The sequence below is a fragment of the Spermophilus citellus genome (assembly GCF_964194105.1).
Source record: "Spermophilus citellus genome assembly, chromosome: 14".
Taxonomy (NCBI): Eukaryota; Metazoa; Chordata; class Mammalia; order Rodentia; family Sciuridae; genus Spermophilus; species Spermophilus citellus.
The window spans coordinates 24,395,884-24,417,878 of NC_138194.1; the positions used below are offsets into that span (position 1 = coordinate 24,395,884).

The 21,995-nt window shown below is 32.5% G+C and overlaps 1 protein-coding gene across 2 annotated transcripts in view; it reads left to right on the forward strand.

The window, feature by feature from the left end:
* The window catches only part of SNTG1 (syntrophin gamma 1), a gene marked incomplete at both ends in the record, with an annotated part of 324,893 nt that overhangs the window by 144,731 nt on the left and 158,167 nt on the right, over positions 1 to 21,995 (forward strand). For both annotated transcript variants that reach the window (XM_081266627.1, XM_081266628.1), the window contains one exon: positions 1,499 to 1,537. In XM_081266627.1, coding sequence (XP_081122753.1) covers positions 1,499 to 1,537 — 39 coding nt within the window. The remainder of the gene's footprint in view (positions 1 to 1,498; positions 1,538 to 21,995) is intronic.

Genomic DNA, 21,995 nt, shown 5'->3' on the forward strand with positions numbered 1-21,995 from the left:
AATTTCCCAAATGATTATTATTTATTTTTATCATTCCAGGGATTGAACTCAGGGGCACTTAACCACTGAATCAGATTCCCAGTACTTTTTTTATTTTTATTTTTTGAGACAGGGTCTTGCTAAATTGCTTAGGGCCTGGATAAGTTGCTGAAGCCGGCTTTGACCTTGTGATCCTCTTGTCTCAGCCCCTGGAGTTGCTGGAATTAGAGGTGTGCACCACTCTGACTGATTCCAGAAATGATTATTCAGACCAATTTTGGTTTGGGGATTTAAAAAAAAAAATTAAGATTTAAAAGTAGGATAGTACACTCAAGTGTTCACATAAAATATTAATTGAACTTTATAAGTCTTTATAACAAGCTACAAGAACTAGCAAAAAGTATGGTTCCACTAGCATTCACTATAATCTCTTTTAAGAATCAATTCTTTCTATTTATATTTCCAAATTTCTGATTTTAGCTCAAGGTGTGCTAGGAGTTTTAGAGAATTTTAGCAAGGTCATCATGGGCTGGGGGAGGGGTGGGGACTTTGAAATGATTAGTACCATGTAGCAAGGATAGGGTTCTGTATATAATCCTACATAAAACTGGGGCATTTTCAATTTTTCTTTTTTTAAATATTTTAAATAATAAATATATTGCCAGTCGGTCTGTAATAACAGATCAGACATTTGATGGTTACCCGATTGTGTCTTCCATCTCTACTGAATTGCCTTAGGAAGACAAAAGGAGACAAGGAAAAAGGAAGGGATTGGGGTAGCAAGTAAGTCAACAACAACAAAAAAGTAGGTGAAAATAGTCTGTACTTAGTTTGATGTGAGTGTAGACCCTATAGATTTAGCATTGTTTCTATATAAATCAAATGGAAAGTGACAATTGATTTTCTATTAGCAAATGCATGTTTGAACAAAGACTTCGTGTCATCTATGTCATTTAACTAAAAGTGATATTCATTTTTATTTTGTTTCCAGTTTATTTCCACGATATAGCACATGAAGAAATCCTTCCTCTGAAGATTTATTTAACTTCTTATAAAATGTTGTTCATTAAATTGTCTTAAAGTAAATGTTGTGCGGTAGTTGAGATCCTGGCTGGAAGTATTTCAAAATATACTTTTTTGTCTAGAGTTGAATTTCCATTTTGTCTATTTCCTTGTCTATTAAAATAAATTGAATAGCATATGATTTTAAACTACAAAATACAGAAAATTTCTCTCTACAATCTTTGATAGACAATCACTGAACATAGTTTGGAAACAGGCTTTGATTTTTCATAAATAAAAAAACTATTAAATATTTTTTAACATGATGAAATTTGGAGTAATTATGATAGTCAATTAAAATGGGTGTTTCATATGCAATGATTTAACTGCATATTTAATTGCATCTAGATAGAATATTAGTATAATTAATATACTAAATATCAATCCTCATAAAATTTGGGGGATCTTACATTATCCTTGCTATACTCATTTATCTATTTGTTATTTATCATTTCAGATTAAAAAAATCAACAGAAACTTTCCTGTAAACCAGCAGGTAAGAGGAAGTAATATTTCAAAATGTAAATCATGTATATCTTTCATTATGTCATTCATACAAGATAACCTTAATGCCATCTGATTTTTACACAAAATAATTAGTAATATCATTTCTACTTTCAGGGAAAATGTAAACTTGAACACTGATTTGATGATATGTGTGTTTCTTCACATTAAAAAATGTGTTTTAGAACTTGTATCTGCATAAACTAAGGCAAAATTATGTTTTGACAAAATAATCAAATTTATCTATATACAGTGTTGAGGAACTTGGAGGACTGTTTCCAAAAGATAGTTTTAGTACATATTTATTTTTGGAAAACATATTTAAGTTTGATCTCAAAGTTCAAAGGATTCTCATAAACTGTTGACAGTATTTCAAATGAATCCAAATTAATTCAGTTTAAAAATAGTGTCTGATTGATCAAAGCTTTATAAACTTATTATTCTGGACATCAATTTTGATTTGAAAACATTGATCAAAGTAGAAATTTCTAAGACAGCTATGTTTACATGATAAGATTAATTAAAATCTATTTGCAACTCACCAATCAATTTCAATGTAAAAATTTTCTTTCAACTTGTAAAAAATGAAGTTCATATCTAAATTTCAGTTCACTTCTCTGTGACATTTGCATGGGTAATTATCTTTCAAGTTTATTTTAAGGATTAAATGATAAACACATTTAAGTGATCAATAAATGCTATTATTCTCATTAGTGTTTTCTAATTTCTAAATTTGTTCTTTGTTATACAGAATTTATGTCTTGTAGAAATTATGCTCTTATTGCTATTGGGAGCTTAGGCTAGCTCTGAAACCTTGTGTAACTGTAAGAGATCTATGAGATCTTTTTATCTGGGGCATTCCATCCTTCCTTTCTTGGAGACCCAACACCTGATCTTAATTAATATTTTGGACAGGTGCCAATGTTGGAGGGATATATATCTCACCACTTTTCCCATGAAGATGTGATTGTGTTCTGGGAACTTATTTACAGTGCAGGGACCAGAGCTCAAGCCAGAGCCTCTGACTCATCAACTCTGAAGATACCCAGAAACCCCCCTCTGTAGCTATAGTCATGTTCCAGGTGACTGATGCAGGTAGTGCACAGTGACATCTTGAGAACAGCAATTTAATGATTTCACAAAGCTCCAATAGTGGGCCAATACCATTAATGAGAAGTTATTCAAATAAAAGGAAGCATCAGCTATGGAAAAAGATTGCAATGCTCATCAGATGACGCAACAGTTTTATAGTCAGATATTTTAAAACGAAGAACTATGGCTTTTGTGAATTCTTGCCAAAAATAGAAATGATGGATGTTTCTTTGATTTAAGAATGACTTTAAGATCTATATTATCACCCTTAGTTGCTCTTTTTAACCTTGACATGTGAAATATTAATAATAGGTGTGATTTATTTTACTATGAGTGTTTTATAGCTCTGGTAAACCCACAGCCACTTTGTATATACAATGACAACCACATGTTAACACATCTTACTAAGGCACAATAAAATTTTTAAAGGGTTTATTTGACTAAAAAGCAATTCATGAATTGGGCAATATTAAATTGAAAGAGATTTAGGGTTCACATGACAAAATTTCAGGAGCAAGTCTTTATGAGCAGAAATGCATTAGGAAAGTAAATGATTCATTTGGGCACATTGATAGCACTGCCTTATTGGGTCTATCCTGTTGGAATGTCCCCAGTTACTTGAGTCTTTTAGGCTAGTTATAATTGTTTTATCTTAAGTTTTGTTTTTCTCCAATATAGAATTTTATAAGAAACAGATCAAATCACTTGATTTATGTTTGCAAATCAAGTAAGGGGAGCTGAATGCTTTTCTACTGAGAGATTCTTCAGGTACTAGTCATTTTATTTCAACACTGTATAGTTAGCTCAATGTCTAGTAAAAATTCCTTTTACTTCTGCTTTTATCCAGATTTAGAGTGATATTGTGTGAGCTGAATGAGAATCTGAATGAAAATTGCATATAGAACAAATAACAAAGCGGTTTAATATTCTCACACCCATATACATATATAATATTCTAACAAATATTTATATGTAATAAGCACAAGTGTGCATTCGTATGCGTATTAGTTTATTTTTCATTACTATGACAAAATACCTAAGGCTGGGTAGTGTACAGCAAGAGTTTCAGTTATCTCACATTTTGAAAGCTGAAAGTCCATGACTGTTTTGCTCCATTGATTCAGTCATTGGTGAGGTCCTTGGTCACATGATACTGTGGCAGATAGTATCACAGCAAGAACAAGTTCCAGGGGGAGAGATAACATAGCAAGACTAGAAGCCAGAGAAAGATTCAGAGGCCAGCTTGCTGTTTTATGATATTCTCATGAGTATTAATCAGGGTCCAAAATGTACTATATTAATTCCTTCAGAAGACAGCACTCCCAGTGACTTAATTACTTCCTGTTAGGCCCCACCTCTTAAGAGCTCCACCACTATACTGAAAATTATGTTCTCCATTAATGAATTCTTTGTGGACATACTTATATTCTATAAGTAAGAGCAGGCTTAATAAAGTTTGTTTTTATTTTAATATTATTAATTATACTGAAATTTAATCTTTAACCTTAGCATCTCACAATTTTGAAAAAATCATAATAAATTATTTTTGGCATGTTAAAAAGCCCAAAGAAGAGTTAAATGGATTTTTTATTCACTACTTTCCACTGTATAAATGAAGAATTTTGGGAAATAAAATTAGTTTATAGTTCAACATTCATATATATTAATGACAGGAAAACCTCACCTGCAAAAATGTGATAACAATATTTGGGAGAGTGGGGTATATTCCTTGCTTAATAAAATGTGAACCACCTAAAGAATTGGGATTAAAAAAATGTATAATCCTATTTCTGATCCAGAATTGTCTTCAAACAGAGCTTCTGCCTTGGAATTAGCACATTGGGTGGCTTTCATTACAAAGTTTTTCCTAACAATTTTCATATGAATTTCTAAAAGTTAGCTTATATATAAATATGCACATATCTGCGTATATGCCTATACATAGCTTTTGATTAAGTAATACAAAATGTTACAATAATTGTTATAAAGAGATGTGCAATGAAAAGTTCCTTTATAATCCTAAGATTCTGTTATAAGTACCAAATAGGGAAAAAAAAAATGAATGCAAGATGTACGATTATTCCTCTGCTTTCTATGAGATTTGGTTTTGAATGTATGCTCAGCAGGTGACATTTACCACAACCTATGTTAAGTTAAAATAAAACAAAACATAAAAGGAACTAAACAAAGTCACTGCTGACCATTAAAAGGCAGTACTGAGCACCAGTACTGTGGGGACTCTCCCTCAGTCCAGAATAAATGAGCTTCCAGTGAAACTACTCTCATGGAACAACAGGTCTGCAAACAAATTATAAACCACTTGAGGAAATAGTCCATGACCAGGAAAAACATCATGTAGAGATTAAAGAAAAATTCAAAAGATTTTTTAATTCCTTTTTTTTAGTTGTACATGACAGTAGAGTATATTTTATACAAACCTAGAGTATGTCTTATTATAATTAGGATCTCAGTCTTGTGATTGTACGGGATGTGGAGATTCACTGTGGTGTACTGATATATGTACATATCAAAATAGCAAAGTTAAGTTGTTTTCATCCCATTATTTTTTCCTATTTCCTGTTCCCCTTCCATTCCCTTCATTCCCCTTTGTCCAATCTACTGATCTTTTTTTCCCCTTCTTCCTTGTTTTCTGTTAAAATCCACATATTGGAGAGAAGAAAAATTGCTTTTATGTTGTTTTTTTTTTAATAAAGGTATACAAATTGTAAGACATGGGCTCTAAAATGTACATCTGTAAAAGAACCATGAAGAAATTTAAAAATGGGGGGGGGAGTTGCTTAAATTAATATCTACCAACTGACCAAATTTGATTATGTGTCCACTGAAAATTCTCGTAGTGTATTTCTGAGTTCACTTTATTAGCATTTTAAAAATTTCTTTATGCATCTGGGATACATCATCTGATTTCTCTATTAAGAGTTTGATCAGGTTCATTTATATGGTGAATATACTGAAATTCAGCTTCTGCTGACAACTATTTATTGAAAAGCATGGAAGGGGACAGACAGAGGTCTTGCTGTTAAATTAAGCAGTGATAGTCCATGACTGTAAAATCTTATCATGATAGTTTTCTCAAAGTTTTAGAGATCAGTGCATACAGGTCTAGATAACCAAATTTATATCACATATGGTATGAACCATCATTTTTCATATTTTATTGCATTTATCACTTTTACTCATTCTCACTAAAGTCCCTCTAGCCTGAAATCTACCTTTCAAAACTAGAATTTCAATTAGCTTCTAAATAATTAATTAATCATTAAAATATTAACCTCAAGTGCTCTTATTCCAGACATTTTATTATATAATTATCATTTGTAATAGTTGGAAAAAATAAAGAGATGTAGAAAAAGAATATTATCTCAGATATCTAATCATAAGGAAATATTTATGTTTGACTCTGCATAATGTGGAGAATTTAAATAAATACATACAAAACTGGAAGACAGAAGGATAAAAGGTGGCTCAATGTCTCAAAATGTGTTGGAGAGGAGTAAGAAATTAAAGGACACTATGAAAATCTATTTGAAGCAACAAAGAAGAAAGAGGATTAAGGACCTCCAAAATTTAGCTTTTCCAGTCACTCATGATGAAACATACCTGGTATCCTAGTTACTCTAAATTCTGAGGCAGGGGAATGGCAAGTCCCAGGCTAGCCTGAGCAAATTAGCAAGACCGTATGTCAGAATTTTATAAAAGGGCATAACTCAGCAATAGAATGCTTCCCTAGCATGGATAAAGCCCTAGATTTAATTTCTAATACATCCCCTCTCCAAGATAGCTTCTCCAGAAAAGAAAAATATTGGTGAAAATACTCCAAATCAGCTTTTCTCAAATAAAGCTACTCACCAAAAGCCTTCTGAACACAAGGAGCAATTTTTCAGTTTACCAGTTTTTTCTAAAGACGAAACTTATTGGTATTTTAACTCGATCTAACCCTATCTTCTACCCCTCCAGCAATATAGTGGCCCTGAAAATAGCTCATATTTCTTAGTCAACTTATCTTCTGGAATCTATTGATTTTCTAATCTTTGTTCAAGCATCAGTTAAAATCACCTAAGTTAATATTTATTAGTTAATAGGGTACTTATATGCTTATTCAATTTTAGCTTTATCAAAAATGTGCATATGTATATGTGTGTGTTATACAAAATACCCTATTAGTGAGACAGTCAATTTTTTCCGCTTGAGGGAAAAAAAAAAACTTTCCTAGTTCTTCATACAATAAATGTATAAACGTTGACAGTAAATCACAAAGTTACATAATTGAGGGATAATACCCCTCTTATTCAGGTTTATTTTGCAATGCTTGGTGATAAAATATGTTGACATTTTATGATGTCCTTTTAAAAGAGGATCCTTTTCATAAAAGCAATTTTTCAATATAAATAAACTGTTGGAAAAGCAAACTGTTTATACGTCATCGATAAAAATAGTGGCATAAATTTCATAGGAAAAGACAGATATAAACATTAATTTACAATTGAACTAAAGAAGATCACAACTAACTGCAAACAATATTTATTACAATCAAGATAAAATATACTATATTTTAGAAGATTTAGAAGAAGGTTATTTAAATGATGGAAAGTTGTATATGTGACTGAGTAAGGTGTGTATTTTATATTTATGTATATACATGGGCTTTGTTGTTAGAATAATTTTAATTTGCTTTTTTTAACTAAACAAGTAAAATTTTTAAATTCTGAGAGTAGGAGAAACACCTGCAATAAAAGTATCTTCTTTACTACTATGCAATCACACACAGACTGAGACATAGAGATTTATATATTAATTTATTAATGAGTAGGGAGATAAACAGATAAATGGCAGATGTATAGACAGGCTATAGAGAAAGTTTAAATTGTCAGTTTAGATATACAATATAATGCAAGATCTTCAATATGAAAGTAAAAGGATTACTCTGGAAGAAATGGAATATTGCTATATGTAATGGAAATATTCATGCAGATACAGCTAAGGCTTAAAATTAAAGCTGAAATCTCCCATGAAATTTCTTGCCAGCCAAAGCAACCACTTGCCTGCAGTACTTGCCTCACAAGGAAATGCTCACAAAGAAACCTCCCTAGTACTTATTCTCAATGACCTCTCCAAGCATGCAATGATATTAAGTCCTTGCAAATTCCAATATGAGAGGTGGGAAGTCTAGTCTGAGATCAGATGGGCTGTGCAAAGGAGTTGTTTTTGAATCTTGATTTTTCCCTCTGCCCCTTCCTTACCCCCCCCCCCCATTCCCAGGCTGTTGCTAAAGATCAGTTTGCATTTTACAGAATTTTATAAAAATAGAATCATACAGTGTATAAGATTTTTTCTGACTTCTTGTACACTGTAACTATTTTTTGTTTTGTTCAAGAGATTGTGGGCATCAATATTTCATTCCTTTTTACTGCTGAATAGTAACTCATTGATGCTATACCATCATTTATCTAGCAATACACCTATTAATGTACACTTGTTATAATTTTCAGTGTCTTATTGATAAAACAGCCATATATATTTATGAGAAAGTCTTTGTATTGACATATGATTTTATTTTGGGTTATGTTCTGTGGTGGAATAGCTGGATGATATGGAAAAAGTGTGTTAAATGTTTTAACAAATTGCAAAATGACTTTCCAAATTATTTTACCTGAAATATATTCATATTCATGCCAGCAGTACAAAGAGCATTCTTAATTTAGACAGCCTTTTATGTCTTGGATATTCTAATAGATATTATGTTATCTCCACCTGTAATTTTAATTTGTATATCCCCAATGGTTATGATGTTTAGCATCAGTTTAAGGGCATATTTTCTATCTGTATATCTTCTTTTGTAACGTGTCTTCTTAAATATTTTTAAGAAGAGTAAAATTTTTAAAATTTTTATGAAGTCAAATTTATCATAATTAAGTGGATCACCCTGTTGTTATTACATTTAAGGAATTTTTGCCAAGCTCAAGATAAAATATTTCATTGGTGCAGAGCAATTATACTTACTGGTGGAATATATTGCTATATATTTATACATGCAAACAGCAGCACTATGTTATTTCTTAGATTTTTAATAGTACTATTTTTTAATATATCTGTGATACATTTTGAGTTAATATTTATTTTAAGAGTGAGAGATGTCAAAGGTATTTTTAAAGGGATAACCAATTGTTCTAGCACAATTTATATATTTCAATCGTATTTATTGAAAATACTATTCTTTGTGTACTGAATTATCAATTTTCATCAAAAAATAAATTTATTATGTTTATGTGGGTCTGTTTTTTACTCTCAATTGTGTTGTGTTGGTCTCTTTGTATATCTTGACCTGAATACTGCAGTTTTGTAATTCTTATTCAAAGTAATATTCTAGTGCCTTGTTATTTCTGCATGAAATTTAAATCCAAATTGAAAATTTATAAATCTTCAAAGAATATTAGATTATTATTGGTATCATAATGATTCTATAACTAAATATGGGAAAAGTTAACATGATCATTTTTGAGTTTTCAGGATCATGAACATGATATCTGTCCAAGAATTTTAAGCCTCTCTTAAATTCCCTCAGAAAGTTTTTGCAGCATTCAATGTGTCAATATCACACATCTTTTATCATAAATATCACTTAGTAATTGATATCTTTTTGATGTTAATATGAATGATATTTGTTCTCATTCTAGGATATAGAAAAAAATGATTTTCATATTTCTTTTGTGTACAGCATCCTTAGAAATCACTTCTAAGTTCTAGGAAGTATATATGACTATGTTGTTAATAGATAAAAGTAATTTTAGTTTCTGCTTCCATTATAGGCACTTTTTTTTCTTTTAAATTGTTTATGTCATGATGACATCATCCAGTACTATGTAGAATATAGTTGTTAAAAATGTACATTCATAGCTTGTTTCAGAACTCGGGGGAGAGCACTGTTTCAACATAAAACATGATATTAGCTGGTTGTTGATGGAGTTGTCTGAGATCTTGAGGACTATGGTGGAGCTGCTCTTGTTAAGGAGTTAATGTCCTCCTAGCTCTTGGTAAGCCAGAGCAAGCAGAAATAGCAAACTGTTCTCAGGACAAGCTCAGTTGACATGGTCAGACTTGCCATAAGTTCCTCTTGAAACTGTGGATATGTTTCATATCCTTCCCTTGTGGCGGAGTTATTTTGGGGAATGTTCTGTTATTTTATGCTTTGCTGCTAATAGATCTAGGATAAAGATTAAGGATATAAACGTAAACGTGGCATTGTTTTAAAAAAGATAATTTAGTATTTTGTCTGCCTATCCTCAAGTTTGCATTCCATGGTTGGGAACTTACTGTAAACTTTAGAATGCTTTGCTTGTCCATAGCTGCACCAAGCTTTGGACCACCTGTGTTCCTTCTTTCCTCTTGCTCAGCTTTTCAGTCCCATCAACAGGTTGTTTTTCACAGGTGCCCTTTATCATGTTGAAGAAGTTTCTTTCTATTTTCAGTTGTTGAGGCAATTTTTATCAAAAACAAATGTTAGATTTTATGAAATATTTTTTTCTGTATCAAAAAAATAGCTTTTATTTCAGCCTCTATTCTATTGATACATATATTTTATTAATTTTACCTTCAAATGTTAAACCAAATTTACATTTTTTGGAAATATATTACAATTGATCATATCTAGACTTTCTAATTTATTTTTGGATTCAGTTTACTAGAATATTGCTAGTAATTTTTTCTTCTCTGTTTCTGAGAGATAAAAGCATGTACATTTAAGTCTTTTATGAAAATTTATATGGTGCATTTTTATTAACACTTCCTTTGTGATAATTTTTAACTTATTTGTGATACTTAAGTTTTACACAAGTATTAGAAATGTTATTTAATTTCCAAATAACGTGAAGATTCATATGGTGTGATATTAGAATAATTATGGCTTTATAGATTGTATAGGGAAGTATTCTCCCTTTCTGAATTTTCTGGAAGAGTTTTTTTATAGCATTGTTACTATTTATTCATTAAATATTTGTTAAAAATATTTCAGTAAATTTATATAAAATTGGAATTTTATATTAAAAAAATTCAACTAAAATTTATATTCTCTTAAAGTTCCTGTGCAATTCAGTTAATCTTTAAGTAAACTTCAGTAATTGTGTCCTTTCTAGGAATTCATACATATAATTTTATTTATTTAAGTTGTTGACATGCATTTATGCATAATATTCTCTCATATTTCTCTCATTACCTATTAAGATTAAAAACTATTTTAAAATGCACAGGAATGTTGTTGTACGACTAAAAAGATTATAAAATTACTGGGGAGACAGTCTGTAGTCCTGAAGGGGAAAGATGAAGGAACTATTATAAACTTTACTTAGGAGTAATTTGGTTCACAAAGAAGCTCAACAGAAGATTTATCATTTTTCAGCAGGTGTCACTTAACCTCTATAAACCTATCAGAGACAGAGTTAGAGAACAGATACTGTCACCTCACTCTCTTCCCATGTCCCACTCCTCCAAGTTCCTTTTATAGAATGACTGCCAGGAAGAAAGAATTCAAAGGGTTTTTTTTTCATGAAGTAAATGCAAATTGGTATTCCCCTAAGAAAACTAAGTAAGAAGGATAAACAAAGTGTGTGTAGCGGGGTACTGTAGAGTCATGGTACCCTCTGAAAGCTTGGTTACACTGTTGGATAATATTTTGTTGGAATTTTCTTCAGATGAAAAACATAAATTAAATAGCTATTATACTTATTATATATCATATCATATTAAAATTTACTTTATATTAAATAGCTACCTTTAAAATCCTAAGTAACAAATGACAGAGTAATGCACATTGTGGTGAATTTTCAATAGAAATAATTTAGTAATGTATTTTCATACCATTATGTGCACCTTTATATCTTTTCACATTATTTCTGAGAGCATTTATCTCTTAATAAGTGGTATCTTTTAATAGAAGTTGATGGGTCATTTTAGCATAGTAGCTATGATAGCTCTGGTTATGGGTGATGAGTTCTGCTTCCTCACATGTTGAAGTTTGAACATTAGAGAAACACACTGAAGCAAGCATATAAAAGAACTAAGAGAACTAAGTGAGAAGGATAAAAATTGTATCTATATATTTAAAAGAGGGGTAACATAGATTTCTCTTGGGAGAAGTGGGCCATAGCTGGTATCTTGGTATCCCAAAAAGTGAGGTATTCTGCCCTTTTTATATGTCGGAGATTTCCCTTGTTCTACTGCCCTCTTCCCTAATCTTTCTCCATCCTCCTGGGTGACCAGGCATTTGACTAGGCCTAGGAAATGCTAGGTGGGATGGCCAAAAGGTGGGAAACAGGTGGGCTGAAAGGGGAATGGCAGGATGCAGCAGCCAAGGACACATTAATTAACAACCTTATAGCTTCCTGTAGGGGGAGGGTCAATTCCTGGAACTGGTTACCTTAGCAACAGGCTAGAACAGTGGGAGACTCTAGATAGGGGTAGAGAAAGGGCTCTGAAGGAATTAACATTTGAATTCCTCAGGAGACAGTCTCCAACTCTCTGGACTCACTCAAAATTGCCCTCCTTGATCTGACCTGACTCTATTTACCAATCTATACTGACTGCCTGTCTATTTCTGGCTTCAGCTATACATTATATTATCCATTCTTAACTCATGGAAATATATTTAGTTTAAACATGTCTTTAGATTTACTACAATTTTTGAATAACATTATTTTTCAATTATGGTACTATCTAAATATAAGATTTATTCAAACTCTAAATTTATTTTTAGAGGTCATTAAATTTCAACTACTGATAAGGGGAATTTAGGAATTTTCTTCTCATTTTCTTTTAATTCTGTAACATGTTAAAATATATATTAGAAAACAGTGATCTACCTTCAGTTCTGTAAGTGAAACTAATGTGATAATAGAAAATATACATGAGATAAGAAATTACAAAATTCAAATCAGAATCATGGTCATGCTTCCTCTTAGGCTTATGATATTGAACATGTTTTAGTATATGGGTTTTATTGTGTACATCTGACCTGTCTTCTACATTAACTTGGGTACACAGTCAAGATTTATAATCTATCACTAGAAGAAAGTCAAAATGAGCAAATTCTCCAGATTATCAGAGCAGAGTAGTCATGGAGCACAATTCCAAGCACACATTTAGTGTCTGGATTCTAATGTACACATGTAGGATTCGTCTCCCTAGAAGTTGCTCATGAAGATGTGAATACCTTGGAGCAGGTCTATTATAGAAATGTGAGCAATAATTTAGGTTCAGAATTCATTTCCTGGGGAGGGTAAAGCAATTGACAATATAATGAAAGCTGAGTATAGGGAAGAAAACAGTAGACACAGTTTCTAAAGTTAGCAAGCCTATTCCTTAAGCATATAAAACGAGAGGATCCTACTTATAAATCTGGGATAGAGGAAAAAAATTATCAAAATCCAACTTCAAGATTAGAATCCAGTCTTAGATAAATTACTCATTTTATTATCAACCTCATTTTTCTTCTATTGCAATTCAAATCCACACTTTCTGTATACTGAATACATAATAAAGATGTGGGTGAAGTTAAAGCCTGTTGTGGTGATACTAGAATTGTCTCACAATTTTCTGAGTTTACAATCCCTTTATTCTGAGATTTGGGAAAAATTAAAGAAGTCTCTTTTTCAATCTAATAAAAGAAAGCCATCTTGAGCTCATGTATTTATCAGGAATAATGTGTCCCTTAAAGTAAGAAATATTTTTAAATAATGTATTTTCAAATATTAAAAAAGTGCTATTAATTATGATTGTATTATGATTAAATTAAAGAAGTAAGAAGACAGAAAATTCATTGTACTTTATTTGCTTATACTTTACTGAATTGATAAATACAGATTTTTTGAGCAGATATATCATTAATTAAATGTGAGTGATCTGCTTCTAAGATATGTATTTATCCAAAATATTGACTTTAGTACATTTAAATATTCACAAATATTCTCATAATGTTGGTGAGAGTTTGAATCATTACACAATTTTTGGAAGGCAGTTGTGTTAGCCAGTGTTTTATCACAGTGAGAAAAATACATGACATAAGCAACTTAGATGAGAAAGTTTTTTTTGTGGCTTACGGTTTCAGAGACTTCAGTCCATGGTTGACTGGCTCCATTGCTTTGGGCCTGAGGTGAGGATGAACATCAGCAGAAGGATGTGGAGGAGCAAAACTATTTCTCTCATGTCACCTGGGGAAGGAGAAAGAGAGAGAGAGAGAGAGAGAGAGAGAGAGAGAGAGAGAGAGAGATGCTATAACAACATATGCCCCTCCAGGACGTGGCTCCAGTGACCTACTTCTTCCAACTAGGCTCCATCATTTACAGTTCCCACCACGTCCCTATAATGCCATCGAACTATTAACCCACCAATGGATTAATCCACTGATGAGGCCAGAGACCTCACGACCCAATTACTTATGAAGAGTTCCACTTGGGACCACTGCTATACTTGCAAAATATAAGCCTTCAAAATATAAGCCTTTTTGGTACATTCAAGAAACAAACCTTAATATTTTTTTTTTGTACCTAGCTCTCAAAGACTCATGACCATTTCACAATGTAAAGTGCGTTTAGTCTTCCTTCACGTGTCCCCAAACCCCTAATATTTTCAACGCTTCTAAAAAGTCCAAGTCCAAAGTCTCCCTCTGAGATGCCAAGCAAATTCTTAGTGTGAGTTCCCATACAAGTACAAATAAAAACAAACAAACCAAAACACAAACAAAATAAACCAAACATAAAATAATAGCAACAACAAGCAAACAGTTCCTTAAGTAAAACAGACAAGGGTGGAACAGGTACAGGGTAAATATTTCCATTCCAAAGGGAAGAATGGGGTCATTGAAAAAGGAGAAATGGGACCAAAGAAAGACGGAAACCTAGCAAGGCAAGCATTAAATCTCATGACTCCATGTCTGGAATATAGCACACAGGGTGGTGAGCTCTAAAGGAAACAGTTCCATCTCTATGGCTTTTCCATTGCAACCCAGATGGCCTCTCTCTCAGGCAGGCTCTGCTTGCCACTCCTGGTGTTGCCTTACAGATAATTCATGTTCACCCTGAATCTAATTTCCTGGGGTCTTAATTAGAGCATGAGCTTCACTTTAGGGACTATTGCTCAAGGCCAAGCCTCCAAGGCCTTTCTTTACAACCACAGTGGAAACCTCCATGACTGCATTACTCTTATTTTCATGTATGCCCCAAAAGCTCCATGTGGATGACATCAAAATTTACTGCCATTGAGAGCAAGTGGCTGGACCTACTTAGACCAAGTGGTAGCAGCCTCTGGGTTTTGAGTACAGTGAAACAAACCCTGGGGAAGCAACTCCCTGTTGGAGCAGGGTGCCCAGAAACTCTCTTCTCACAGCAAAAAGTTTTTCAGATGGACTTTTCACTTTCACACCATTGATTCTGAGATAGATGGGATATTTCTGATTCCTGAGATGCCCCCAAGCCATCTATCTTATTGTCTCCCCAAGAAATAGTTTGTTCCTTTTTTTAAATTAAAAAAAAAAAATTGTGTGTACTTAGAAGCATTCAGAATGTCAGCAAAACAGCTGCAACATTTTCTTTCTCTTTGCAATTACAGAGTGCTATTCAGTTAACAGAACAACAACTGTTTTGTATAAACTGTATCAGAGACAACTACAGATTAAAAACTACCATCCCCATATGTAACTAATTTGTGCTGTGCACCAACAAGAACCTGCTTTAAATTTCCATGCCAATTTACAATCCCCATATTGTACTAGGCAAGGTTAGTGGCTATTGAAAATACCACAGGGACAGGGCCATCTAAAGACACATTATCTGATAGTGTGTTAACTATTTATTATTAGTGGCAATAATCTCATCAGTGACTACACCTTACATAGCACTGATTTTCATATACTTTTCTGACCAAACTGCAAATTACTTAAATCTTTCTGCTCTGTGTCCTGCAGCCAATTCTCACTGTGCATTAGTTTAAAAGCCAATGGCAATATTTATGTCATTCTTTGAATGCTATGTTTTCTTATTCTGTCAACTTTTAACTCAGCCTCACACAAGGCTTCAAGACACGGGACAAAATGTAGATAAGTTCTTTGCCAAAATGTAACATGAATGGTCTCTACTTCAATTCCCAGTAGTCGCCATTTCTACATGAAACCTCATGAGCACAGTCTTTATTGTCCACATTTTTTTTTTTCAGTATCTTTTTCTTCTTCCTAAGCTAGCAACAGAAATTTACACTAAGATCTGCTTATAATATTCTAGGGCTTCTCTTGCTTGTATCTCCAAACATTTCAAAATTCTTCCCACAAATAAGTTCCAAAGGCTTCTGAGCCACATTGCTCTAGTCACAAGCAGTGACTCCACTTTTTGATATCAGTTTTCTATATCATCCAGCATTGTCTAATGAAAAAAAAAAAGGACAAGATGTGTGTGTGTGTGTGTGTATCTGTATGTAATTACACAAGAGGATTTATTAGTTTGGTTTACATGATCAGAAGTTGGAAAGTCCCCAAAATGCCATCCACATACTGGAGAGCTAGGGGAAGCAGTAGATGCTCAGTCATAGAAGCTGGAGACTCAAGACAGAAGGGACCAGTGATACAATCCTGGTCCTAGACTGAAAGTAGGAAGCTCTCTGGAAACTGGTGAGAGTACTTTTTGGAAGACTGAAGAGATAGTCTGATGTCTTTGGGCCATGGCTATAGCAACAGGTGAACCTGCTCAAGAAGAAATGAGCTTTTATTTTTGGTGGCTTCTTCCTTCTTTCACTTTTGTTCCATTCAGGCCCTCAGCATTTGGGAAAGTACTACCCACTGTCAGAATAATCCTATCTGAATTTGCTGTCCCACATGCCAGTCATCTCTGGAAACACTCTCATAGAAATATCCCAAGCATTTTCAGAGGATCTCTTAATCTAATCGGGTTGACAATTCAGATTGATCATCACAGCAATTGTATATTAAGTATCAAAATTTATATTTCACACATTATTTGTCCCAACACTCTTCCTTTAGAAAAGAATATTGTTAAAAATAAAGGTACATAATAGAGATGTAAAGATCACATAATTGGCATATCAATATTTGATTGGTTATATAAATTTGTTACAGTTGGCACAGGGACTATAAATATCACCATGCTTGAATAAGTCTGTATGTGGAAAAATCAAGTTCTAAATTAAATTCTGAACTTGTAATAAATGATTCAAATTATTTAAATTTTCTTAGGTTTATATGCATAGATTTCTTTCCACATGTTAGGATGATGTCTGAGTTGACCCTGAAGACAGACACCACTGCTAGGGGAGAGTAAGTTTCAAACTTCTATATTTTATTTTATATATTTTTGTAAGTTTGACTTATTTTTAAATAAATGTCCATTTAGGAATTATGTAATAACTTAAAAACAATGGAAAACAAAACAAACATAATCAAGTATTACATATGATTTATTAAAGAGAAATAATAAAATTTAGATGAATTATAGGGTTTCTTGGGATATTATGATTATCAAAGTTTTAAGTAAAATTTAACTCAATTATATTACAAACATATAAACATATTTCTGAAATATAGAGAAATAGCATTTATTATTGAACAGGTAACAGAATATTTCTTTATAGACTAGAATGCTTGCCAATTCTATAGCAGAATAATCACATATTTTATAGCTCTAATGCATTAATAGCTTATTTTCTTTCACTAAATATGAAGATTTTCTTGTTTTTTTAATAATTCTTATTCTTCAAAAGGAACTCAGATACTAATGGAAGTATTAATTTATCAAGGCTCAAAATCTGTAAATTGATACATAGTAGATGTTATGACAATATTTGTAGTTATTTTAAACTATTTAATGAGCAATGATGTGTGTGGAATTTTGCATTTTAATTTTACAATCCTATCCACTGAGGCATAAGTGAATTTTAATCACAGTTTGAACAACAGGTAGCTTTAGGAAAATTACTAAAAATGGAGGTGCTTAATATGCATTTTTTTAATGATTAAAAACTGAAATTCTAAAAAATAAAATTTATTTGAATTTCTAACACTTCATTAAAAAGTGTATTTTGTTTCATGAACAAACCATGAATGTGTTATTCATACCAAATTATATGTGAAATATAATAAAATATAAATTTTTACTTAATAAATTAGCTTATATGCCTCTTATAACATGTTTGAGGACAATTTATTCTTCTCTAGAAAAAGTGATATATTTAGAAGTTAATGAATATTGAATATTCTATAATTTAAAATAAGTCCAATAACAGAATTGAACTGTGGCTGGAAGAATGAAAAACAAAAGTATGTCATCTTCCTGTTGTCAGTTTGTTTTGATGTTTCATTCAATTAAAGTATCTAGGTTTTCCCTGTGAAGAAAACTAGTCTGACAAACATTTTATAGAGGCCATTAAAAAAAAGAGAGAGATGAAGGAGGAAGCCTACCAAAGGGCATGGACAAGACATTATGTTCTTACTGGTGCTAGATTGCTTGTTAGAGGTGGAGTGGTGAGAGATTATCATTCTGAAAGACCTCTTCAAAGCTTTTGGTCACTGTGAATAATATCCATAAACATTATATAAAGTATCACCGTCCAGTCAAGAGACAGAAATAACTTTCTTGCAATTTTTTTTTTTAATTTAGTACTAGGGACTGAACCCAGGGGTGATCAAACACTGAACTACATCCTGAGTCTTTTCTTTCTATTTCTTTCTTTCTTTCTTTCTTTCTCTCTCTCTCTCTCTCTCTCTCTCTCTCTCTCTTTTTCCTGAGAGAAAGCTCTCATTAACCTTTCCAGGCTAGCTTAAACGTTGGTATCTTCCTTCTGAGTCATTGGAATTTCAGTTGTGCCACTGAACCTGGCTTTATTATTTTTTATTGATACATACAGATTTTGTACATTTATGAGATTCAAAGTCATGTTTCGATTCGTGCATTTATTGGGGAATCATCACCTTAGGGTAGTTAATATGTCTATCACCTGACAATCTATCATTTTAATACAGTGCATACATTCAAAATTCTCTCTTCTAATTATTTTGAGATATATAGTGCATTGGTTGGAATTCTATTTGCCCTGCCATGCCATAGAACATCAGAACTTATTCTTCCTGACTGTGACATTTTCCCACTGACCCCTAAGCTCTCCACTCCTCCTACATCTCTCCAGACTCTGGGAACCACTCTCCTATTCTCATCTTTATGAGATTCACTTTTTTATATCCAAGTACAAGGGAGACCATGAAGTGTTTGTCTTTCTGTACTTGACATTTCACTTAAAATAATGTTTTTCAGGCTTATCCATGCTGTCAGAAATTACAGGGTTTCATGATTTTTATGAACAAATAAATGTCTTTGTGCATATGTACCACATTTTTCTTATCCATTTTTCTACTGATGGGCATTTAGCTGAAAGGAGAGGGGGAAGAACATTGCTTACTTGAACAGCAAAAGTTTAGGGTAAAGAATTTTAACTAAACTTAAGGTAGCTAAATAAGTAGCTAAGAAGGTAAAAAATTTGCTAAGGTATCACAAAAGTAGTAGCTACAGGAAGAGCAACCACACCCAGTACTCAAGGAAGAAGGGAAGTAAGCAATACATTAGTCAGGGCTCTCTAGGAAAACAGAAACAAGAGGAGATCTATCTATCTATCTATCATCTATCTATCTATCTATCTATCTATCTATCTATCTCTATCTCTCTATGTCTTTGTCTATCTAGAGAAACTTTAAGGAATTGACTCTTGTGATTACTGAGATGGCAAGTCTGAAATTTGTAGGACAGACCAATGGACAAGAAACAGAAGCAAAATTTCTGTTAAGTCTTGAGGCAACATTTCTTGGAAGTCTGTTTTATTCTTCAGGGTTACTTGAATTTTGTAGGTAACTTGTTTTACTTTAAGTTAAACCATTGTAAGTGTTAATCACATCTACAACATAGCTTCACAGAAACATTTAGATTGGTATTAGACTCAATCATAGGGCACCATAGCCTAGCTCAGTTGTCACATAAAAATAACCATCACAGATAAGGGATAGTTAAAAAGAAGAAGAAGAAGGTACCAAAAGGAAATGAGATGAAGACTTTTGAAGAGGAGGAGCCAATCTTTGGAATGTGTTGATGTCTTTGAGCTCAGAAAATGAATCTTAGGGAATGGTGGCATAGACCCATGGAAAAAGACATTGACAAGCCCATCTGAGGAAGGTGTACTGAAAATCATGCCCTGAAAATTTGCCAAGGTGAAGTAGTCAGAGGTAATGTTCATGGGAAGAACAAGTAGACAGGAAGTCCAGAGTCATAAAAGAAGGAAGTGGAAGGAAACAAACAAGAAACCCCTGTTTGTTCCCTATAATATGCACACACACATACACACACACATACACTCACGCACACACACACCTTTAAATATAAATGATCAGAATGCCATCACTTCCGAAGGGCAACCATTAAAACCACGTGGGTAGATTTTCCCCAATATGTTCTATGCAAATGGCTATTATTGTTGTTTGTTCTGTTAGTCGTTATTTAATAATATTTAATTATTAACAATATATTATCATAATTTGAATCTATATTTTTTTGCATGGTTTGACTCTATTATAAAGCTTCAGAGTCTTTTGCTAAATATGGTGGCACATATTAATGTTCCATGTTTCAGATATCAATTTGTGGTTTATTCTAAAAGTGGATTTTATTTAAAGTACAATTACTCTTTTAAATTTTTTTGATACAAAAAGCAAAACTGGATTTCAGAAAGAACACTTACTCTAGTTTACAGAGCACTTATAGTATGTATCCACTTCTCTGTTTTTATTAGGTATTGTGTGTTATTTCTTTTATTTTCAAATATTTTTTCCAAGTGTTCATTATCTGTGTATCAATAGAAATGCATGGTTCATAGAATTTGGTCCATTTGAGCCTCTTGCCCATTCTACTAAACTCTCATTTTTCTCTTTATGGTTTTCTAATTTGACCTTTGTACTTGAAATGTAGTGGCTTCTATTCTCCATTCTCTTTCAAACAAGTTTGTGGGAAGTGACATATTTTCCTTAGTTCTCTTTTGCAAGTGTAACAAATAGGTCCAAATCTAGTATCTTAAATAGGACCTATTTATCATCTTACTTTTCCATAGATGGGAAGTCTCACATGGGCTCATCAGACTATAATTAAGGTGTCATCTGGGGTGTGCTCCTTTCAGGAGGTTATCAAGAAGAATTTGCTTCCTTGTTCATTCAAGAGCGAGGCAGAATTTTGTTCTTATGGTTGTAGGGCTGAGGTTCCTCATTGCCTTTCTGGTACTCAGCTGAGGGAAATCCCAATATCATAGGGGCCAATTATATTCCATGCATGTTCTCTTCATGTTTAAGATCACATTGGCTATATAAGTTCATTTGTACTTCCATACACATTTTGAGGTTTTTTTTTTCCTAATTTGGTGAAGAATGACATTACTATTTTGATGGGATTGCATTGTACCTGTAGATTGCTTTGAGTGATATGGACATTTTTACAATATTAATACATCTAATCTATGAACACTGGATATTAATTAATTTTCATCCTATTGTATTTCTTTCATCAGTATCTTTCAGTTTTGTTTGTAGAGTTATTTACCTTTTTGGTTAAATTTATTACTATGGGTGTGTGTATGTGGTACATATATATGTGCCCATTTGTAGCCATTGTAAGTGGGATTGTTTTTTTTTTTTAATTTCTATTTAGATAGCTCATAATTACAATATGGAAATCATACTGAATTGTGTGTTTTTGATTGTATCTAGCAATCTTACTGAATTTGATTGTTGTTTTTAACAGTTTTTAATGGAATCTTAAAGATTTTTTATATACAAGTTCATATTATTTGCAAACAAAATGATTTTGACCTCTCTCTTTTAAATTGTATTTTTCAATGTATTTTTCATTTCTTTTTCCTTTATTGGTTCTTTTTAGTTATACATGACTTATTCTAGTTAGGATGTCATTTCTATGGATATAAGAGATAGTGGGATTCACTGAGTTGTTTTCGAATATGTACATGGGCAAAAGATGTCAAATTCATTCCCCTGACATTCCTTTTCCTATTCTCCCTCTCTTAACTCCATTTCTATTGTCTAATCTACTGCACTTCTATCTTCTATTCTTCCCCTCACCCTGCCCCCTTATTGTGTGTTAACTTCCCCATATCTGGGAAAACATTCAACCTTCACACTGGCTTATTTCACTTAGCATGATATTCTCCAGATCCACCCTTTTTCTGGCAAATGTCATAAAGTCATTCTTCTTTATGGCTGAGTAATACTCCATTGTGTATAAATGCATTTTCTTTATCCATTC